This window comes from Dipodomys ordii, unplaced genomic scaffold, assembly GCF_000151885.1.
Source record: "Dipodomys ordii isolate 6190 unplaced genomic scaffold, Dord_2.0 Scaffold62, whole genome shotgun sequence".
Taxonomy (NCBI): Eukaryota; Metazoa; Chordata; class Mammalia; order Rodentia; family Heteromyidae; genus Dipodomys; species Dipodomys ordii.
In genome coordinates this window covers 4,719,143-4,738,673 of record NW_012267278.1, presented here as the reverse complement: position 1 = coordinate 4,738,673, position 19,531 = coordinate 4,719,143, and the positions used below count along the sequence as shown (strand labels likewise).

The window sequence follows — 19,531 nt, the reverse complement described above, 5'->3', positions numbered from 1 at the left end:
TCATATGCTAAGCTACGCACCCCACCCCTCATTTCTGGATTTTAGTTGCACTGTTTTGAGGCTTGCTAGATATTTTCTTTAAAGAGTAGTCTTTTCTGCAGTTTGCCCTTCCTATGTTTATATTTTCTTCCTGTCTGAACATGTGCTGCTTTTTCCAGTCTACTTTCCCTGGTACCGCTTTACTCTCCTTTGAGCATTCCCTTCCTCTTCAGAAGCTTCTGGATTTCAGCACCCTTGTCTTTAGTTCTCCCATCACACCCGTGGGAATGGATGAGTTTCCACACACATTCATAACACTTTCAAACACTGAGAAGTGCCCTGACTTCTCTTTTTTCCATTATACTTTCAGACAGACACATTTCGCTTCCTGTGGTATGCTCCCTAAATTTTTGTTTATTTTGGGGTGGGTACTGGGATTTGACTGTAGTGCCTTCTGCTTGCTAGGCAGGCACAATACCACTTTTGCCATGCTTCCAACCCTTTTTGCTTTATTTATTTCTTCAGAGAGGGTCATGTTTGTGAAAGTGGGGTCTTGCTCACTTTGTGCCAGGGCTGGCCTCTGACTGTGGTTCTCCTTTCTGAGTGCCTGGGATTACAGTTACACCCAACTTATACAAACTTTTTTTAACCTGGATTTTAAGTGACTTTTGGGATCAAGGGGGAATGTACTTTTGATGAAGTTTTCATTTAGGACATTTGAGTATCTTATTTTTAAATATTGTCTACATATACTTTAGTCTGGTGATCCTCAGTTGAGCTTACTTCTAACTATTATTGCTGACATCCTTTCAACATATTCACTTGTTTGGACCTAAAAAAGTTATATAAGGGTCATAAGCAGATCTAAATTATGATTTACAAATGAGAATTTTCATTAGAAAAATGTAATCCTCAAAAATGTGGAGACAAGCCAGGCACTGGTGGCTCAAGCCTGTAATTCTAATTACTCAGGAGACTGAGCTTTGAGGATTGCTGTTTGAAGCTAGCCCAGTCAGGAAAGTCCATAAGACTCTTACCTCTAATTAATCATTTAAAAATGGAAAATGAAGCTCAAGTGGTAAAGTGCTAGTTGTGAGCACAAAAACTTAGGAACAGCAGTCAGGCCCAGACTGGTTCAAGCCCCAGAATTGACACACACACACAAAAAACCCCAAACAGACCCCCAAAACAAAAAAGAAAAACATGGATATTGTTTCTAATTAACTTCTTACCTAATGTAGGTATTTAAAATATATACATATATGTGAATATACACATAAATTATATAATTACTTCAATTCTAAAGGCCTAAAAGATTTAGATGCTTCTGTGTACGGGTTGTTTCCTCCTTTCCTTTAAAAAATTAGAATCTTATTCTGATAGTCTTATTTTCTTCACTGCACTGGAGATTGATTCCAGGACATCATACATGTTCAGCAAGCAGATCATTTTTATATTTCATGTTGGACTATGCAAATATATACCTAAATATTATTTTAATTTTCTCCATATAGTCTTTTGCTCGTGATATGTTGTTCTTATATACCTTAAACATATAGCTATATGTGGACATGTGATTTTTGTGCTCATTTCAATGTAATATTCAAACAAACTCATTTGGAAAAGAGTGGAATATGCACAGAGGCTTGACTTGTGTTTAGTGTGTGTAGAGTATGTGTCTGTGGTATTGTTTATGAGCTGAAAAGTCTCTGGACATTTCCACCGTGGTGCTAGCCTGTTGTGAAGGAAGGAGATTCATTAATGGGGTGTGATCTGTGTTCTTGGTAAGAATGATTGACAGTGTGTAATTAAATAAATAAATAAATACCACTCCCTCCCCTCCCCCCCAAAGGCTAACCACTTATACACAGACTACAAATCTTTTCAATGAGAAAGGCAGTCAGGCCTAGTGATGCACATATCTTAAGAGTCAGAGAGGTAAATTAACTATGCAAGTCCAAATGCAAGGAACTCAAAATTGCAACTTCTACTAGCCAAGTGTAATACTAACTGCCTAAGTATTATCAAAGACTTCACTGGTGAACGTAGAATTCTTGCATCAGGGCTTTGGTTAATGAGTGGGCAGTTTGTCTGAGTTGGATGGTGTAGCCTATACCATGGTGACTGGTGAAATGCTGTGTACACTGGAGAGCTGACTCTAATACTGAAGCCTTTCACCTCTTGTCTCTCTTTGAAAATGAGCTGCGCACTGGGTGTTGTTCTCAGAAAGTGAATTTAACTCAAAAGAAGGTATTTTACACATGGGAAAATTGAAGAATTCACTTACCTATTATAGAAGAGAACTATGTGAAAAACATTATTATAAGTAATACAGTCATAATTTTCAAAGATAACGTTTTTAAAGTATTATTTTGGGTATCTAAACTTTAAGCATTAATCAGTATTTTTTATCTTTTCTTTATCTTCCTTTAATTTTGTACCATCTCTTAGAACCAATGGCCAAGGCACTACTGAATCCAAATTGCAATGCTGTTAATTACTTTATGGAATGTAATTGCATAATTAGAACACTTGATGTTTGGAGTCTTTCACTTAATTTTTGAAAATATGATGTAATCTGTTAAAAATTAATATCCTTAGTTCTTGCAAAGGATAAAAGCCATCTTATGATTCTATTCTAAAGCCTTAAGTTGATACCAGCTTCTGGAGAAATAGACAGTGGCTATTCCAGTTTAACTTAGGTCCTTACATACATGGCTTCTTAGGTTAGTAGTTTGTCTTTAACTAAAAGGGCTATGTAAGCTATTAAGCTTTATGTTCTCACATACATATAAATCATCTCAATTTTTATTGTCAATGTGGTCTTTAGCAAATCCTCATAGTTACTACCTATTGTGTTTTTGATTTATTTAAAAAAAATTGGGGAGCTGGGTGCTGGTGGCTCATGCCTGTAATTCTAGCTACTTAGGATTGATATCTGAGAATGGTGGTTCAAAGCGAGCCCAGGCAAGAAAGTCCATGAGGGCCTTATTTTCAATTAGTAACAAAACCAAAAAGTGAGCTATGGCTCAAGTGGTAGAGCACTAGCCTTGAGCAAAAAAGCTCAGGCCCTGAATTTTATACACAAACACACACACACACACACACACACACACACAACACACACACACATAACTGTCTCTGTCACACACACATGTGAATTATAATAACCTCTTGTTACTTGTACTCATCAATATTCTGATTATAGATTTATATTTACTTCAGTTTAAGAGAATTCATCCTAACAGAAAGCTAACTTATACAGAAAGAAAATAAGTTTTTCCACTCATTGAACTAGTGTCAGACTTAAGTAATTTGCTTGAAATATTTAGTTTTTTCCCCCCTAGCACTACTAGGTCCAGACACTTCCTGTACTGCATAAAAGTTACTTGACAATTACCCCAGACATTTGTTCTCAGTAACTAGGTACCTGATATGTCAGATTTCACTGTACAAAGGAAAATATTCTTCAAGTTCATGACTTCCATAATAAAAACAATACTAAAGGAAATGCTAAACTCATAACATTTAATTTGATCAATAATGTTACCAATTACTGAGCAAATGGTCAGTTTACATCATGACAAACAGCTGTGTTTTTATACACACATTTTAAAACACAGGTTGTTTTTTATTGACTGTGGACTGCCCTCTAGTGGACTGAACCGTTCTTCTGAAATAACCTGTCTGATTTCAGTGAGTCATTTCATGGTGGAAATGATTACTGATTTGGTATTCTTGTTTTTTACTATCATAGGTAGCAAATTAATTTTATAAAGTTGCTGGAACATGTTAGGGATGATAGTCCTTGAAAGAATCAATATAGCCAATTTAAATAGTATTATATATTTATAAGAAGGGATATTAAGCTGATTTCATTGACAATTTATGTGTTTTGGTAATGTTACCTACATTCCTGTGTCAATTATTTTACATAAATTAATCAATTATTAAATGATTGGGTTAAGTTCTTTTCAATGATACATGCTACTTCTAAGATGCTTTCCTCATTTTTGCAGATGCTACAACTGTGGCGGCCTTGACCATCATGCTAAGGAATGTAGTCTACCTCCTCAGCCAAAGAAGTGCCATTACTGTCAGAGCATCCTGCACATGGTAGCAAACTGCCCACATAGAACTGTTGCCCAGCTGCCTGCCAGTTCTCAGGGAAGACAGGAAGCAGAGTCTCAGCCATGTACTTCAGCTTCCCCTTCAGAAGTGGGGGGTGGGCGTGACTGCACATCACCATCATTTCCTCGGTCAGAGATCTCAGAAAGGTCAGGCAGGTCGCCTCAAGAAGCTTCCTCTCCAAAAGCATCTGTAGCACCAGAAGAGCCAAACAAAAAGGGGCCTTCTGTTCAAAAAAGGAAAAAGACATAATGCTTGTTAACATCTCTCTCTCTCTCTCTCTCTCTCTCTCTCTCTCTTCCTTCTCTCCCCCACCTCCCTCCCCTGTTGCGAAGTCTACCTCATGCAAGTACAGGGAAACAGTATTCTACAGACTGCAGATTACCCAGGATTTTAACTACTGTTGAGTAACTGTGAGTTTTTTAAAAAGACAAATCACTCTAAGCAAATTATATTTCGCAGGGTGTCATGTTTTATGTAATTCAAAAGAGATACTATGTATGTGGATACATGCATGTGTGCTTTTAAAGGCTTTTACAGAGGACTGTAGGTATGTATATAAAGAGCTTTTTCTTTATATATGTGTATATGAATATAAGCACACACCCACACATAATTGGAGATCTCTAAGAACTAAAACTCCATGTGAAACATTTAGGATGGCTTCAGAAATAATCCCTGGAGTTTTTCTTTAAATATCAGGTTTTGTATTACATAAAAATAAAAACATGACTGTTAACTTTTGGGTGAACCAAAGGATCTCAGATCTCAGAGCTGCCAATCATATGGTACTAAAGGTTTTTTAAAACATCCAGTTTTCTCCTGGGTCTGGGATTGCCTCTTTTTCTTGATACTTACAGAGTGTTTTTTTTTGTTTGTTTATTTTTTGGGTTTTTTTTTTTTTTTGGTCCTCCTGTTAAAAGGTATTTTAACTCTACATGCCTCGGACTGCCATAAGCTTTTCTGATTCTGGGATACATACCTCTAGAAAAGACAATGAATGTGTAATCTCTGTGCTGATATTTCAGTGTTTTTAATTCTGTGTTATGATTGTAAATTACATGCCTATTAAGAGAAATGAAAGGGAGGGTGATGTATTAATGTAGTGACTTGATAATTTTCAGTGGTATTTTGATAACCATTTCATTATCATCTCTTATGTGTTCTCAGATTTTAAAGGGTTGTGGCAACAGTAGCTTTCCTTGACTAAGTCAGTCTTTTAACCATCACTTAGAGCAGGGAGCCTTCCCTATTTACTACTGAAGACCTTGGAGGAAAACTCCAAACATTTGATGGATAATTTTGGTGGCTATTTTATATTCCCCCAGGAGAGTTTTCTAACTTGATTCTAAAACAGTAAAATCAAATTGAATGAAATGCTGAGATTTGTGATGAAAATTAAGTGGATCCTCACAATTGTCTAATAAATGTGATCTGTGAATTTTACTAAAAAGCATAGTATTTGGTGACACGTAACTAGAATGACAAGCCAGGGCAGAAGTGTCAAAACTTCTTTGCCACTCAAACCACTCCGCCCCCCAGCCACCATCTACAATGATGTCATAGATGTTACCTCAGTACTTAGGTTGAAGCCTCCACACGGTGGATATTCCACGTGGACATTCAGCAGTACTGAGGATAGGGAATGCTTTTCAGATCAGTTTCCAGGTGTAGTAGCAAAGTGATTAGGTTCCATTAGGTTTCCATCATGAAAAAAAATTTTTTGGAGTTATCCTGTCTCTAGATATTAAGGGCAAATTTCTAAAGTATCTCCAAGAAGGTACCAACTAAATAACTATAAGGATTAATGTTGACTATATATATACACACACACACACACACATATATATATATATATATAATTTTATATGAGCCTATTGGTATAAGCTCAGATAATCAAAAGAAGAAACCAACATGACTCAGATGAAACTGCTGAACAGTTCCTGCTCCCTCATGCGTTCTGTCAGGGGAGACTGGTAGAGTTGTTGCTGCCTCAGCCAGCCACCGGGAGAAGCCACCCTACGCTGGCTTCCTGCTCCTGAGAACTCAACCTGAGTTCCACTACAGTGCTTGTGAGCATTTCCCCAGTACAAACTGAAATACTAGTGTGCTGGGATGCAAACCTTACCTTTGACGATATTGAATGTGATAGCTGTAGTAAGTATTTCCTTGCCTTATGTGAGGATTTCAAGCTTGCTTAAATTATGTAGACAAATCAAAGTGGCATTGCTTAATTTTAGCGTATATGATAAGAAATTTGACAGCAAAAATGAAAAATATGACAGTGTCACTTTGAAAATTCAAACCAAAGTTTCTTGACTTGATTAGAATAGGAAATTATGGACTTGAAAATTGGACATTCCCTGTTTACGAATGAAGTTCAGAGCTGAGATCAGGGGAAAAGAGTGAAACTAGAAAACAGAAACACTTGAACTGCAGACTTTATGGGTGCAATGACATCTTTTTCAGCATCTGGCCAGACTGAACTACTAAGAGCACATACCAAACCTATTTTAGGATTAAAAGTTGGGGTCTATATTTTTATATGAGAATATTGTCACTGTTACATAACATACTCAGGACAAAGAACTTTGCTCAGGGAACATACCATAAAATGTTTCTTTACAGACTAATCTACAGTCCTGCTTGCTCGAAACAAGCCAAATAACTTAGAACTTTATGTAAGTACATGTACTTGATGTTAGTAACTACCTCTGAGTTTGACATAAATCATAATCCTGCATACCACATATCAGTTCTGTTTTTATTTCACATGAAAGTCCTTTAAAGCAGAATTCTTCAACTCCTTATAAATGTGAATATCATTGATGTGAGCACATTGTACAACGACATGAGTGAAACACTCTGTTTACAGCAAAAGGCTACCTCATAGTTGATACATAGCACACCTTTATGCTGCTCCAGCCTTACACTGTCTGGTAATCCTTGGGTACAGACCTTTTATATCTATATCACACATACCAGTCCACAGCTGCACGTCTCTCCCAAACACTTGTGAACAATGAAGCATCTCATTTAGTTAGCGTCGTCTCCAAGCATTTCTTTAAGGCTGTCATGTATTTAAAGAATTATGGGAGCTCTTCAACTTGACCAAAACAGAACACCGAAGCAATCTTGTAAAATAGCCCCCTGTAGTAGAATGTAGGAAGGGGGAGCTGAAAGAGTAAATGTGTGTTTCGTTGTACTTTCCTGGGCAAACAGTGTAAAGATGCCAATCTCCTTCATTTACTGGTCTCCGCTGCCCTGCAGCCAAAGCACATTGCAGCATCCCTGGGCAAGTAACTAGCACTGGCTCACCAAGTAAACTAAAAATACAGTGCCATTCATAGCTACTGAGGGGGAGCACCAGTCTGCAGGGGTTACTAATGGTGGGCCAATATGCTTGTGAATTAAGCTGTCTCCACCTCGCACAAATGTAATACCTATAAAAGATGTTCTACCAGTCTCTTAGCCCTGTGAGCCACTCATTTGCTGCATGGCAGATTATAGTGGAAACATAATTATACTTGCATTTCTAGTGTTTGGATGTATTTTTACAATCGAAAGATTTTTACCTGCTTTTAACTTGGAAGTTTTAGTGTGCAATGGAAAGATTAAGAACCATCATGTTGTTAGCATTGGCCCACCTCCAATATGAGATGTTTTCATTGCCCCCCCCCTTTTTTTTTTGTAATTTTGGCTCAGTTTGATTTTGCACCCGTGCAGCCCCAAGTTACTGCTGGTTGTATTTAGTTTGTGAATAGAAGCTCATAAGTATTAATATACGTTGTAACATTCACTGTAAGATGAATTATACAGGACACGAGAAATCTCATTAAGTCTTAAAAGTTAATTTAAGTTAATTTATCTGTTTTCTCTGAGAAATGTTTATCTTAAATTTATATATTTGTTTCCTTTTTGGTTATAAAATCCAGGAAAGTATGTTCAAGTACAATTGCCCTGACTTTAATTCTAGATGTCTTAATGAGATTTGTGGTTAGGAAAAACCAACTTGTTGAAAGTACCAAGGAGATGTGGTGGTTATGTGATCTGTGTCCTAGTTGTTCAGTTAGAGGGAGAGATTGATAGGATTCATTGTTAAATTTTATGCTTGGAACAAAGCTGCAAAATTATGGTAAAGTATTGTCATGTGATAAAGTATTATAATATTTAATACATCTATGGCTTAACATTTGTGAGAGTTACCAGCTTGACAACAATGGTGTTGACTACCTCTTAAATCACTTACATCTGTCAAACTATGGCACCTACCTACCAAGCTGGCTTTAATTCGTACGTGTTGCTTTTTTGATATTAACAAGTCTAACCGTACTAGAGACCAAAGTGAACCTTGATTTCTGTGTATTTTTAATACAGTGTTTATCTAGCATTTTAAAATTATCCTGTATAGTATTTAGATTACCTCATTGTCTATTTTGACTTAACATTGTTTACGAGTGAAAACTTAAAAGCAAACTCTTAAGCTGTGTTTTTAAAGGACAACAAAGCGGATGCTTGGAATGTCACTTCACTTTTGTTCAGTTGCCTTGATGGACTTTAAGACTGTTTGTTTCTGCAGACGTGGGTTTTATATTCTCATCACGTGCCTAATGTCTTATTCTGTTCATTGTGGATGTTTTGAGGCAAAAGTTACTTCATTAAAAATAAAAACTGTAACATTGGCATTTATGATGGGCTTTGGACATTTTTCATGATTTATGTGATTAGTAAATTTAAAGAAATTGCTAAAAAGCCATTTAAGGAGAATTATAAGCCTGGCACCAGTGGCTCACGCCTGTAATCCTAGCTACTCAGGAGGCTGAGATCTGAGGATCACGCTTCAAAGCCAGCCCTGGCAGGAAAGTCTGTAAGACTCTTATCTCCAATAAACCACTAGAAAACCAGAAGTGGTGCTGTGGCTCAAATGGTAGAGTGCTCCCCTTGAGCTGAAGAGCACAGGGACAGCGCCCAGGCCCAGAGTTCAAGCCCCACGAACGACAAAAAAAAAGGGGGGGGAGAGAATTATACCAGTGAGCATATTCAATGGCTTTAGCATGTTCTCGAGTAGTGGTGGTTAGCATGGAACTCAGAACAAAGTAAATCAAGAAAGCAAGTCCTTGTCATCACTGGGAATTGTCCTATAGACCCAGCCAGGAATGTACAAGATTGCCAGTCAAGACATACTTACTAGTCAGAAAGAATGGCCTGAAATAAAAATTCAAAGCCTTTTGGAGAAGTCATTTTAGAATTTTCTTACAGGGTTTTCCTAATATATGTAAAGAAATGGAAAAGAACAATCACACAGGGGTATACCAGTACTAGATACTTATGTGATTGTGAATTGAACAAGTTGTGTAAACTGAAGTTCTATAAGTGGGCCTGTTCCATAGTTGAACTTAACTTCCTACTTGATACTTGATGATGATGATGATAATGATGATGTTGATGATGACGATGACTTTAGGTATTCTACTATGGCTCCTATTTTTTTTTTTTTAATATATTTTAGAAGCCGGGCACCGGTGGCTCAAGCCTGTAATCCTAGCTACTCAGGAGGCTGAGATTTGAGGATCATGGTTCAAAGCCAGTCTAGGCAAGGAAAGTCTGTGAGACTCATCTCCAGTAAACCACTAGAAAACCGGAAGTGGCGCTGTGGCTCAAGTTGTAGAGCGCTCGCCTTGAGCTGAAGAGCTGAGGGATAGCGCCCAAGCTGAGTTCAAACCCCATGACCGACCAAAAAAAAATATATTTTTATGTATATATGTATATATATATTAGTTATATATTAAGCTATATATATAACTAATATATACATAAAATATATAATATATAACTAATATATTACATATTAGTTATATATATGTGTATATTATATATATATGAGTTGCGGCATAAACAGCAACCAACCGTTTTTACATGTACACTTCCAGGAAATACTATTTCATATGTTTGTACAATAGCAGATGATGTACTTAGGATATAAAGAGCTTTCTAAAAGCTCTTTTGTTAAAAAAAATTGTGCTTTACCTTAGAGTATATGAAACATAGCTTTAAAAAAGAGAAATACATGGGGCTGGGAAGGTGGCTCAGTGGTAGAGTGCTTGCCTTGCATGCCTGAAGCCCTGGGTTCGATTCTTTAGCACCCCATAAGCAGAAAACGCTGGAAGTGGCGCTGTGGCTCATGTGGTAGAGTGCTAGCCTTGAGCTGAAGAGCTGAGGGACAGTGCCTAGGCCTAGAGTTCAGGCCCCATGACCAACAGAAAAGAAAAGAAAAGAAATACACAGCATCATCTGAAAATAATCAGTAACATTTTAAAATGTGGAAAAGCCTTTAAAAGCATTTTTTTAAAAAAACAGTTACACACAGTGCTGTTGCCTGTAAATACCCATGAGCATTTTAAATTTTATTTTGGTCAGAATACATATGTGTGCATATGCCTAGACACATGGAGGTAACTTAACTTAGGTCACTTTGTATGTGGTTTGGAGCCTTATACTTTTCCCTCACTTCTGTCATTCGGTGTTTGCTGTATCTGTAAAGATGGTTAATCAGACACAGGTGGGGACTCGCAGGGTGAATTCCCAACCAGAAGGGCATTGGTGGCTCACCTCTGTAATCCTAGCTATTTAGGAGACTGATATAAGGGGATCGGGATTCAAAGCCAGCCTGGGCAGGAAAGTACATGAGACTTACCTCCAATTAATTACCAGAAAGCTGGAAATGGTGCTGTAGTCAAGTAGAACATGAGCCTCAAGCGAAAGCAAGCTCAGGGACAGCATCCAGAGTTCAACCCCCCAGGTCTAGCACAAAAAGGAAAAAAAAGAAAAAGAGACTACATCAACAAAAGATAAGAGCCCAGGATATGAAGTGTGGGTGCCAGACATTAAGAAAGGATCTAGTTGACTGGACAGAGCATGGGGAAACCCAACATTTGGAAGGCACTGGGGCAGCTAGGAGCTTGGGAGCTGCAAGTCTTGGAAAAGGGGACTCTCCTGAGGTCAGCACCTCCTTCAATAAATCTGTCTTTGTCAGGAGAGCATGTTCCTGCCTGGGGTGCAACTGGAAGAGAAACTAAACAGGAAGTGGCAGTCTTGCTGAGAGGAACAACAGAAAATTGAAGGACAAACACTGGAGAGGAGGGCTCACGGAAGAGGAAGCCTCCAAAATTGGCATACAGATTCCTTGTCAAGACTGTAAGTGATTAAGACTCAGCAGGAAACCAATTAAGAGCAGATGCCTAGGGACCAAAAACTTGAGAAGATGCTAATGTTCAGGATGGTCCTTACACTAGATACCCTCTGTCTCACTTTTGCTACTCTTGGCTGGGAACTAAGGCACTAACGATTGCCTTTGCTTGCTTTATAGATAGTGAATTAGATGGGTCTTGATAAACACGCTAAGATTGTTGTCTATGTATACACCAGAGGTTTGTAGTCAAGGAATGATGATAGTCATGCCGTAGTACCAAAGCTCAGAACTTAGGCGAAAGGGTTAAATTTGAGACAGGCCAAACTTAACAAAGCCTAAAACTAAGTTACCAACAGGTACATTACCTACCTACCCCAAGAAATCTATAATCTTTTCTTTGTAGGAATAAAAAAAAAAATCTGTTTTTGAGCCGGGCGCTGGTGGCTCACGCCTGTAATCCTAGCTCCTCAGGAGGCTGAGATCTGAGGATCACGGTTCAAAGCCAGCCCGGGCAGGAGAGACCGTGAGACTCCTATCTCCAATAAACCACCAGAAAACTGGAAGTGGCGCTGTAAAGTGGTAGAGCGCTAGCCTTGAGCTGAAGAGCTGAGGGACAGCGCCCAGGCCCAGAGTTCAAGCCCCACGGCCGGCCAAACAAAAAAAATCTGTTTTTGTTTGTTTTCCATTTTGGGCCCGTCCTGAGGCTTGAACTCAGGACCTGAGCACTGTTCCTGAGCTTCTTTTACTCAAGGCTAGCATTCTACCACTTCAGCCACAGCGCCACTTCTGGCTTTTTCTGTTTATGTGGTACTGAGGAATCGAACCCAGGGCTTCATGCAAAAATCTGTCTTAAAAAATTATTTTAAAGTAGGTGTGCAAAGGAGGTGCTATTTAACAAAGCAGTTTATCAATACAGTGCATCTTGATCAGTGTCACCCCCTTCAACCCACCCCTTCCCTTACTTTTCTTAATTTTGTGTATATACAGTGAATTCTTGATTGCATTCTCCCCTCCCCTGCTTCATTCTCTACCCCTCTCCCCTGGTGCCACCCTCCTTTTTTGTAATTACCCATTCCCAGGTTGGCTTTAAATGGCCATCCTCAGATCTCAGCCTCCTAAGTAGCTAGGATTACAGGCATCTCACTTAAAATTTATTTTTGATTGTGTAAATGGGGCAGATAGAAAATAAATCAGAGTAATTGGAAGGGAAATAGATTGTATAGGATGGGAAAGCCATCGGCACAAGTGAAAGGAAGTGAGTACTGGATGTTTGTGTTTGTGTGTATGTACCTGTACAAATGTACAAAAGTTCTGACAAATCAAATATCCATATTCAATAATAGCTTTACTAGTTTCACTGAATCTTTCCTTTGCTTACATTTTATCACCCACCCTTTTTTTGGGGGGGAGTCCATTCGTGGGGCCTGAACTCTGGGCCTGGGCGCTGTCCCTCAGCTCTTCAGCTCAAGGCTAGCGCTCTACCACTTGAGACACAGCGCCACTTCGGGCAAAAACCGGAGCTTATGTGGTGCTGAGGAATCGAACCCAGGGCCTCAGGCATGCAAGGCAAGCGCTCTACCACCCTTTTTTTTAACCTTCAACTTGCCTAATTTATAATGGTCATAGTTTCCGTCATATGCACAAAGCATTTGTGTGTGTGTGTGTGTGTGTGTGTGTGTGTGTGTTGGTACTAAAGCTTGAACTCAGGGCCTGATGACTATCTCTTAGCTTTTTTGCTCAAAGTTGGTACTCTACCACTTGAGCCACAGCTCTAATTCTGGCTTTTTAATATTAAAAAATTATTATAGTGGTGTACAGAAGGGTTACAGTTACATAAGGGGCGATGTCACCCCTTCTCTCGCTCTCTCCCAGTTTTTCCTTCCCATCCCTCATCTACATTGTATAGTTCATTTTCAACATAATTTTCAGTGAGTACCATTGTTGCATTTGTTCACCCTTTGTCCCTCCACTTCTGTCTCTCTTCATTCCCAAAGACATATAAACAAACAAAAAAGAAAACAAAAAATGCAAGAAGGAAAAGTCCTCGTTTCCATTTCCTGGAGTTCATGTCAGTAAATATTTTGTATGATCATATGCACATAGACATGCCTCTCTGTTCCTCTCCTCAGTAAAAGAGAATATCTGAGATCCTAATGCCAGGATAAACAATTCTGAGATTTCATTCTTCAACTGTGCCTTCTCCAGTCTGTTCCTTACCCAAGAGCACATATTTGAAGACATTACCCAATGTCTACCTACATACACTACATGTCTAGATGTTTACATTATTTCTATGATTTAAAAAAAGACTTGCGCCGGGTGCCGGTGGCTCACACCTGTAATCCTAGCTACTCAGGAGGCTGAGATCTGAGGATCGCAGTTCAAAGCCAGCCGGGGCAGGAAAGTCTGTGAGACTCTTATCTCCAATAAACCACTTGAAAACCGGAAGTGGTGCTATGGCTGAAGTGGTAGAGTGCTCACCTTGAGCTGAAGAGCTGAGGGACAGCGCCCAGGCCCCAAAGCCCCACGACTGACCAAAAAACAAAAAAAGACTTGTTTTTAACGACCAGATGCCCTGGGTTTTCACATTTTATGACTAGTGACCATGACATGTATTGCTGCTTAGAACCACCAGAGGGTACTCTTCCCTTGCTCTGAAATAAAAATTTTTCATAGCCTCATAGCTACAATGTGAACGTCAGTATTTCATATAATCAACCTACAAGCCTGCCTCATAAAACTTTTGATTGGAAAATATAATTCTTAGCTCTTCTTGAGTGCTGTTAGAGAAGGCAGAGGTGGTGTACATCATGCTGACATTGGTAATGATCCTTGTCTAGAGCAAAACCATCTTCTTTGATCATACTTCTCGGCCTTTTAGTAATAAACATCCAAAGTGTAAAAACCTGGGGCTGGAGGCACCCTCTTACTAATTAAAATGTTGATTTTGTTTTTCTTCTTGGACAGCTTATAGAGCTGGCTATGTTCCGATTCTGAGGGGGAATGCTATCTTAATGTGCCCGGGCCAGTAGGCTAAACAAGGAAAGCCTCGTGAATGCACTGCACCAATTTTGAAGCTTAGAGACTCCTGCTGCCCAGATGAATTGGAGGAGAATGTCTGATTTGGACATGTAGCCAGGGGTAAGAATCACCATGCCAGAAAACTCCGCTCTGCAGCCATAGCTTTCTCTCATTCCCTGAGGCCAGAGACAGAGGAACCAAGTTGGGCTTTTATTTTAAGAACCTGGATGTGGAAGGGTGCACAGGCCAGAAGCAGAGATGATTAGAAAATATTTTTATTTCATTAAAAAATAATAAGCTCATTCCCTGTTCACATAAAAAAAAATTTCTCTTAAAACTATTTAACAGGGGGCTGGGAAGTTGGCTCAGTGGTAGAGCGCTTGCCTTGCATGCCTGAGGCCCTGGGTTCGGTTCCTCAGCACCACATAAGCAAAAAGAAAAAACCCAGAAGTGGCACTGTGACTCAAGTGGTAGAGCGCTAGCCTTGAGCTGAAGAGCTGAGGGACAGTGCCCAGGCCCAGAGTTCAGGCCCCATGACTGGACCCCCCCAAAAAATATATTTAACAAAACTTTATTTTCAGGAACCATTAATAATTTTTTTAAAAAAATTGCATTGTTTTCTGCTTTAAGCCATGCTGGGATTCAAACCCAGGCCTTGAATTGCTTGGCTGCTGCTCTGCCACTTGAGCCACACCTCCAGTTTATCTTTTTTGGGGGTTGTTATTTTGGAGATGGAATCACACAGGCTTTTCTGCCTGGACTGGTTTTAATGTATATGAACAAAATATTGTAGTTAATTGGCTATAAGAGCCTCACAGATTTTTCTGCCTGGGCTGACTTTGAAGCACAATCCTCCTATCTCAGCCTCCTGAGTAGCTAGGATTACAGGGATGAACCTGGTGCTGGGCTCATTGAGTGGTTTTAATTTTTTTTTCATTGTGAGAAAAACATGTCACAAAAAAGAACATTATGCATTTGGAAGCTATCACATTCACAGTGCTGTTTTCAGCCTGGAAATCCTTATCTTCTGCTTAGATTCTTCCACTAGGTGTCCAGTTACTTATTCAGCATCTCTCCATTATTGCAAAGGCCTCTCAATTCATCCTAAGGAAGAAACTCCTGCTTTTTAGTCAAAGGTGGACCTTGGCCATGTCTCTAGCCAGGAAATGAGCAGTGATGCAAGCCAGGAGCCTTCTCCTCTTCGCTGCCACCTATGTGCCCACGAATCCCCAGCCAGGGCCTGCCAGTGTTGCCTCAGGGCAAGCTGCAGCCACATTTGACAGGAAACCCACAGACAACTCCCCAGAGCTCTCAGGATGAACACCACAGCTGAACTCAGGAAGTTGCCCCACAGCTGCTCAACAGGAAGTGGACGGCTGGGAATCTAGACATCAGACCTTGGTGACATGGCTCTAAGAGCCACAAAATCCATTCCTTTTATGGTAGCATAAGATTCCTTCATATTGGGGTCTAGCCACAAAGTGAGCTGACAGATCTGTAGTATGATACCTTGGAAGGATGATGGAAGAGCAGACTGTCCCCCTCCTCTGCCCCAGGGAGGTTCTCTGACTCCTTCAGGTGACTCCTCATTGTGCAAGGCCTGATCAATGAGAAGGGAATGTTGGGAATGGTGAATGAAAGGCTGCAGTCTTCTTCCACGGTGGTGCTGTCCCCACAGTCCTCTGCTTCCCTCGTCAAGGCCAGCCAGGCCAGAGGCACAGAGCTTCAGAAATGCATCCAACCAAGAGCAACCCTGCTGCTGTGTGCTAAAGACTAAACCAGAGCAATCCTCATTATAACCAAACAACAAAAATGAAATCAACCAAGTCACCCATGTGTAAAAGGAGTGAAATAAACACACATTTTTCTAAGTAAGAAATTTATTTGATCAAACAGTAATATATGAAGGTTCTTTAAGCTGTAGGGCTCTAATCAGACATGATTTATCTTTATTAGAAAGTAAAGCTTATCAATGTAAATGGCACTTAAAAATAGCTTCCTAAAATGTGTAGGTATAAAGCACTCGTGAAATCCTTGTGAGTTTTAAAAACTAGGTTGCAAATACAACAGAAAAAGCAGGTGTCTTAAACTGATGACACTGAGACCAAGAGTGTTGGTGGTTCTGTGATGGACAAAACATGGCAGCGTCAGTGAGAGTGTGGCCTGTGAAGCACAGAACCATAGCAGTGAGATGGCCAGCCTGGCGCTCTGCATAGTGTCCTATCAAACCCTGGGGACAGGTGGGAATGCTAATACCTCTGCTTGGCAACAGTTAGAAGGGAGGTTGGCAAACCAGTGTTGGAAAAGGGGAGAGGAGGAGAAACTGAAGCATGACAGGGTCAAACAAATGACTGATGAAATGGATTCATTTTGAACAATGAGAATCCTTGGAAGCCGCATCCTGGGGCCCATAGGAAGACACAGAGCCAAAGGTAGGGACTGACCTGTCTGCCATGGGCTGCCAGGTGCACTGGAGAGCGGGCAGTATGTAGGTTACATTTGCCAGCATCTAATTGAATTGGTTTGGAAAACCATAGTGAGACCTAAAAAGCAAACACGGGTAGCTCCATTCATAGAGCTAGCAAAGCTTCAGAACATGTAAAGGGGAGGCAGGTAGCAAAATGGCATCTGAAGACACACACTGAGCAGCAGAGCCCCAAAAGGTCCAATCCTCCCTATCACCGTATCACTATTTGGTGATAGGGAACAAAGAAAAGCCAAAGGTGGCAACTAAAAAAATAATGATAGAGCACCCATTATTACTAACTTAAGCATCACTGAGGATTTATATCTGTGCTGTTGGCTTTATAAATATAGGTATTACAAAAGTTTGCAAAATATTTGAAATGACACATTCTGGCATAAATACATTTCAGATTCAAACAAATGACTCGATGTTGCATGTAAAATCAGATTGGGAGACTATATAGAGAACAATGTTTACAGATCATTTTCTAAATTTTGATCGTGAATGAATGAATGAATGCCAAGGAAATACTGGAAGTATCTTACTGCAGACATGGGCAGCAAGCGTGTTTTTATCTGGTGGGTTTTTTTTTTTTTTTTACACCGAACAACAATATACTTGTTCATCTGGTTAAATGAATTTAAAGTCATCCAGGAGCCTTACACTTAAAACCGTTTTCTGTTTTCTTATCTGCTACTTCACAGTCCAGTCTACGTGGGTGGGAGGGCTCTTCAGTGGCTGTGGCTCCTTTTTTCTGAGGCTCATTGTGTTCCCTAGGGGGCATGCCTTTAAACACTGGCTTATGTTTCTCATTCAGGGAAAATGGCTTTTTAAAGATTCCTAATCTTGAGATTCTAATCTCCATTATCAGTGACACCATATACATACATTTCAATAAAAACCCACATTTCAGTAACAGCAGAAGATGATTTTATATCACCTACTTTTAGCTGTGTAAACTAACAGAGCTCTCAACCCTACTCCAAGGACCCCCAGTCCCCCCTCCTTCCCCCACCACCACAAAGCTATGCCAATATTATCACATCATCCCAGGCATGGTTTCCAGTACATAGAAGGCTAGTTCCACCTCATAGACCATGGCAATCTTCAAGTCAAGGCTGTCATTCACATTGCTTCTTTTCTCTGAAAGAAACTCCTAGCTAAGCACACACAAAAGCCTGTTACATCAATAAAGTAGAATCACTGGCCTTTCTAATCGGAAAAGGAGCCAATATTTGATGGGTGGAGGAAGGTGGATTCTCAGTTGTGTGTAAATGTCCTCAAGGATACCTCGTGTACAAACTGAACTCAAGTGAAAAGCGAAGCTGGCTTCTGGGAAGAGGGGTAGGTGGGCCTAGACTAGCTTGTTTCTCTTTTCTAGCAGAGAAGTTACCTCATGTCCAGACACGCTTCACCAGAACATGCCTTCCCTGGGAACTTTTCTTAGCTATTACACATGGCAGGGGACTTGTTATAGCTGCTTCCAGGGGATAAAACAAAATAAACCTGATGGATTGAGTTGCCTAGCCAATCAATGCCTCCTCAATGCGTTGCCACAGCCACCAATCAGCCTGATGGAAGCCAAGCTGCTCTCTCATTCTCCAGCCAAATTACCACTGGGCCCTAAAACATGACCAGCACAAATGAGTGATCTGCCATCGAGGCCTTCATAGCAACACTTAGACTGAGTCTCCATGGCTCATCCTGTGGTGTACTCTTCTTGATGTCTGTGTCCACATCCACAGTTCTGGCACTTAGTATGGGGCACACTGACTATTACTATGATGATGATGATGATGATGATGATGATGATGATGATGATGATGATGATAGGTTTTCATTGTGTAGCCAAGGCTAGCCTTGAACTCAAGATTTCCCTTCCTCTGTCTCTCAAGTGCTGGGCTTACTAACTTGCACCGCCACTCTTAGCTTGTCACACTCTTTAGAGATTTCTGTGCCTGTGAAGGAACCATGTGGGACTCCAGAAATGGATCAAAGGATGACGTTGATCTTTAGTTAGCTCATCCTGTAGCACGGCTGTCAACTCTCCTCCAGCCCAGCCCTCAGCTTCCCATGACTGAGCATGTGGGGCAAAATGGCTCCAAATCACAAAGAAGTTGAGTTTAGCCAAAAAAAAAAAAAAAGTTGGCACTAAGCTGAGAAATACTGCTATTTGTTATCATTCCTGCTTCAGGTTTCACATTCAATGATAAATGGCCTGCCATACGGGTAATGTGAGTGCACTGAAAAGATGCTCATTATTGACACATTGCTCATGTAAGTAAAAGGACCTAGCAGAAGTCACCTTCTGACCTGAGAAGTCAAAGAAGCCAGTCAAAATTACACCATTTGCTACATTTTCCCCTTAAAAAGTTTACTGAACAAAGCACAAGACTGCCTGATTCTTAATATTATTACTTCAAGCTCAATTTTATCTTACACTGTTTGTTAAAATGACCAAGTGGACAACTCATTTTAAATTGCCATGTGAGAGGGAAAAAAAAAATCTGTGAGGAAAATGAGCCACAATTTGGAGAAAAAGAGAGAGAGGCATATGCATTGATAGAGCCCTAAAATTAAGTTAAAACAATATACTGTCACTAGAAAATACTGTGAGGATATATATCTTAAAATAGAATGAGTTTTAGTCAGAAGGCTCAATTTAACTTATAAAGCTGGACAAACAGAAGGATGAGTGAAAAAACCATCTACCTCTGACCTTCTTCCTTGCCTGCCCTAAATTCTGC

The 19,531-nt window shown here is 39.9% G+C and overlaps 1 protein-coding gene across 2 annotated transcripts in view; it reads left to right on the top strand.

Annotated features, from left to right (window-relative positions):
• The window catches only part of Lin28b (lin-28 homolog B (C. elegans)), a 77,931-nt gene extending 73,558 nt beyond the window's left edge, over positions 1 to 4,373 (top strand). The window contains exon 4 of one of the 2 annotated variants that reach the window (XM_013022409.1): positions 3,999 to 4,373. In XM_013022409.1, coding sequence (XP_012877863.1) covers positions 3,999 to 4,359 — 361 coding nt within the window. In that variant the 3' untranslated portion in view covers positions 4,360 to 4,373. The remainder of the gene's footprint in view (positions 1 to 3,998) is intronic. The other variant, XM_013022408.1, reaches the window with a different exon arrangement.
• The last annotated feature ends 15,158 nt before the right edge of the window (positions 4,374 to 19,531 follow it).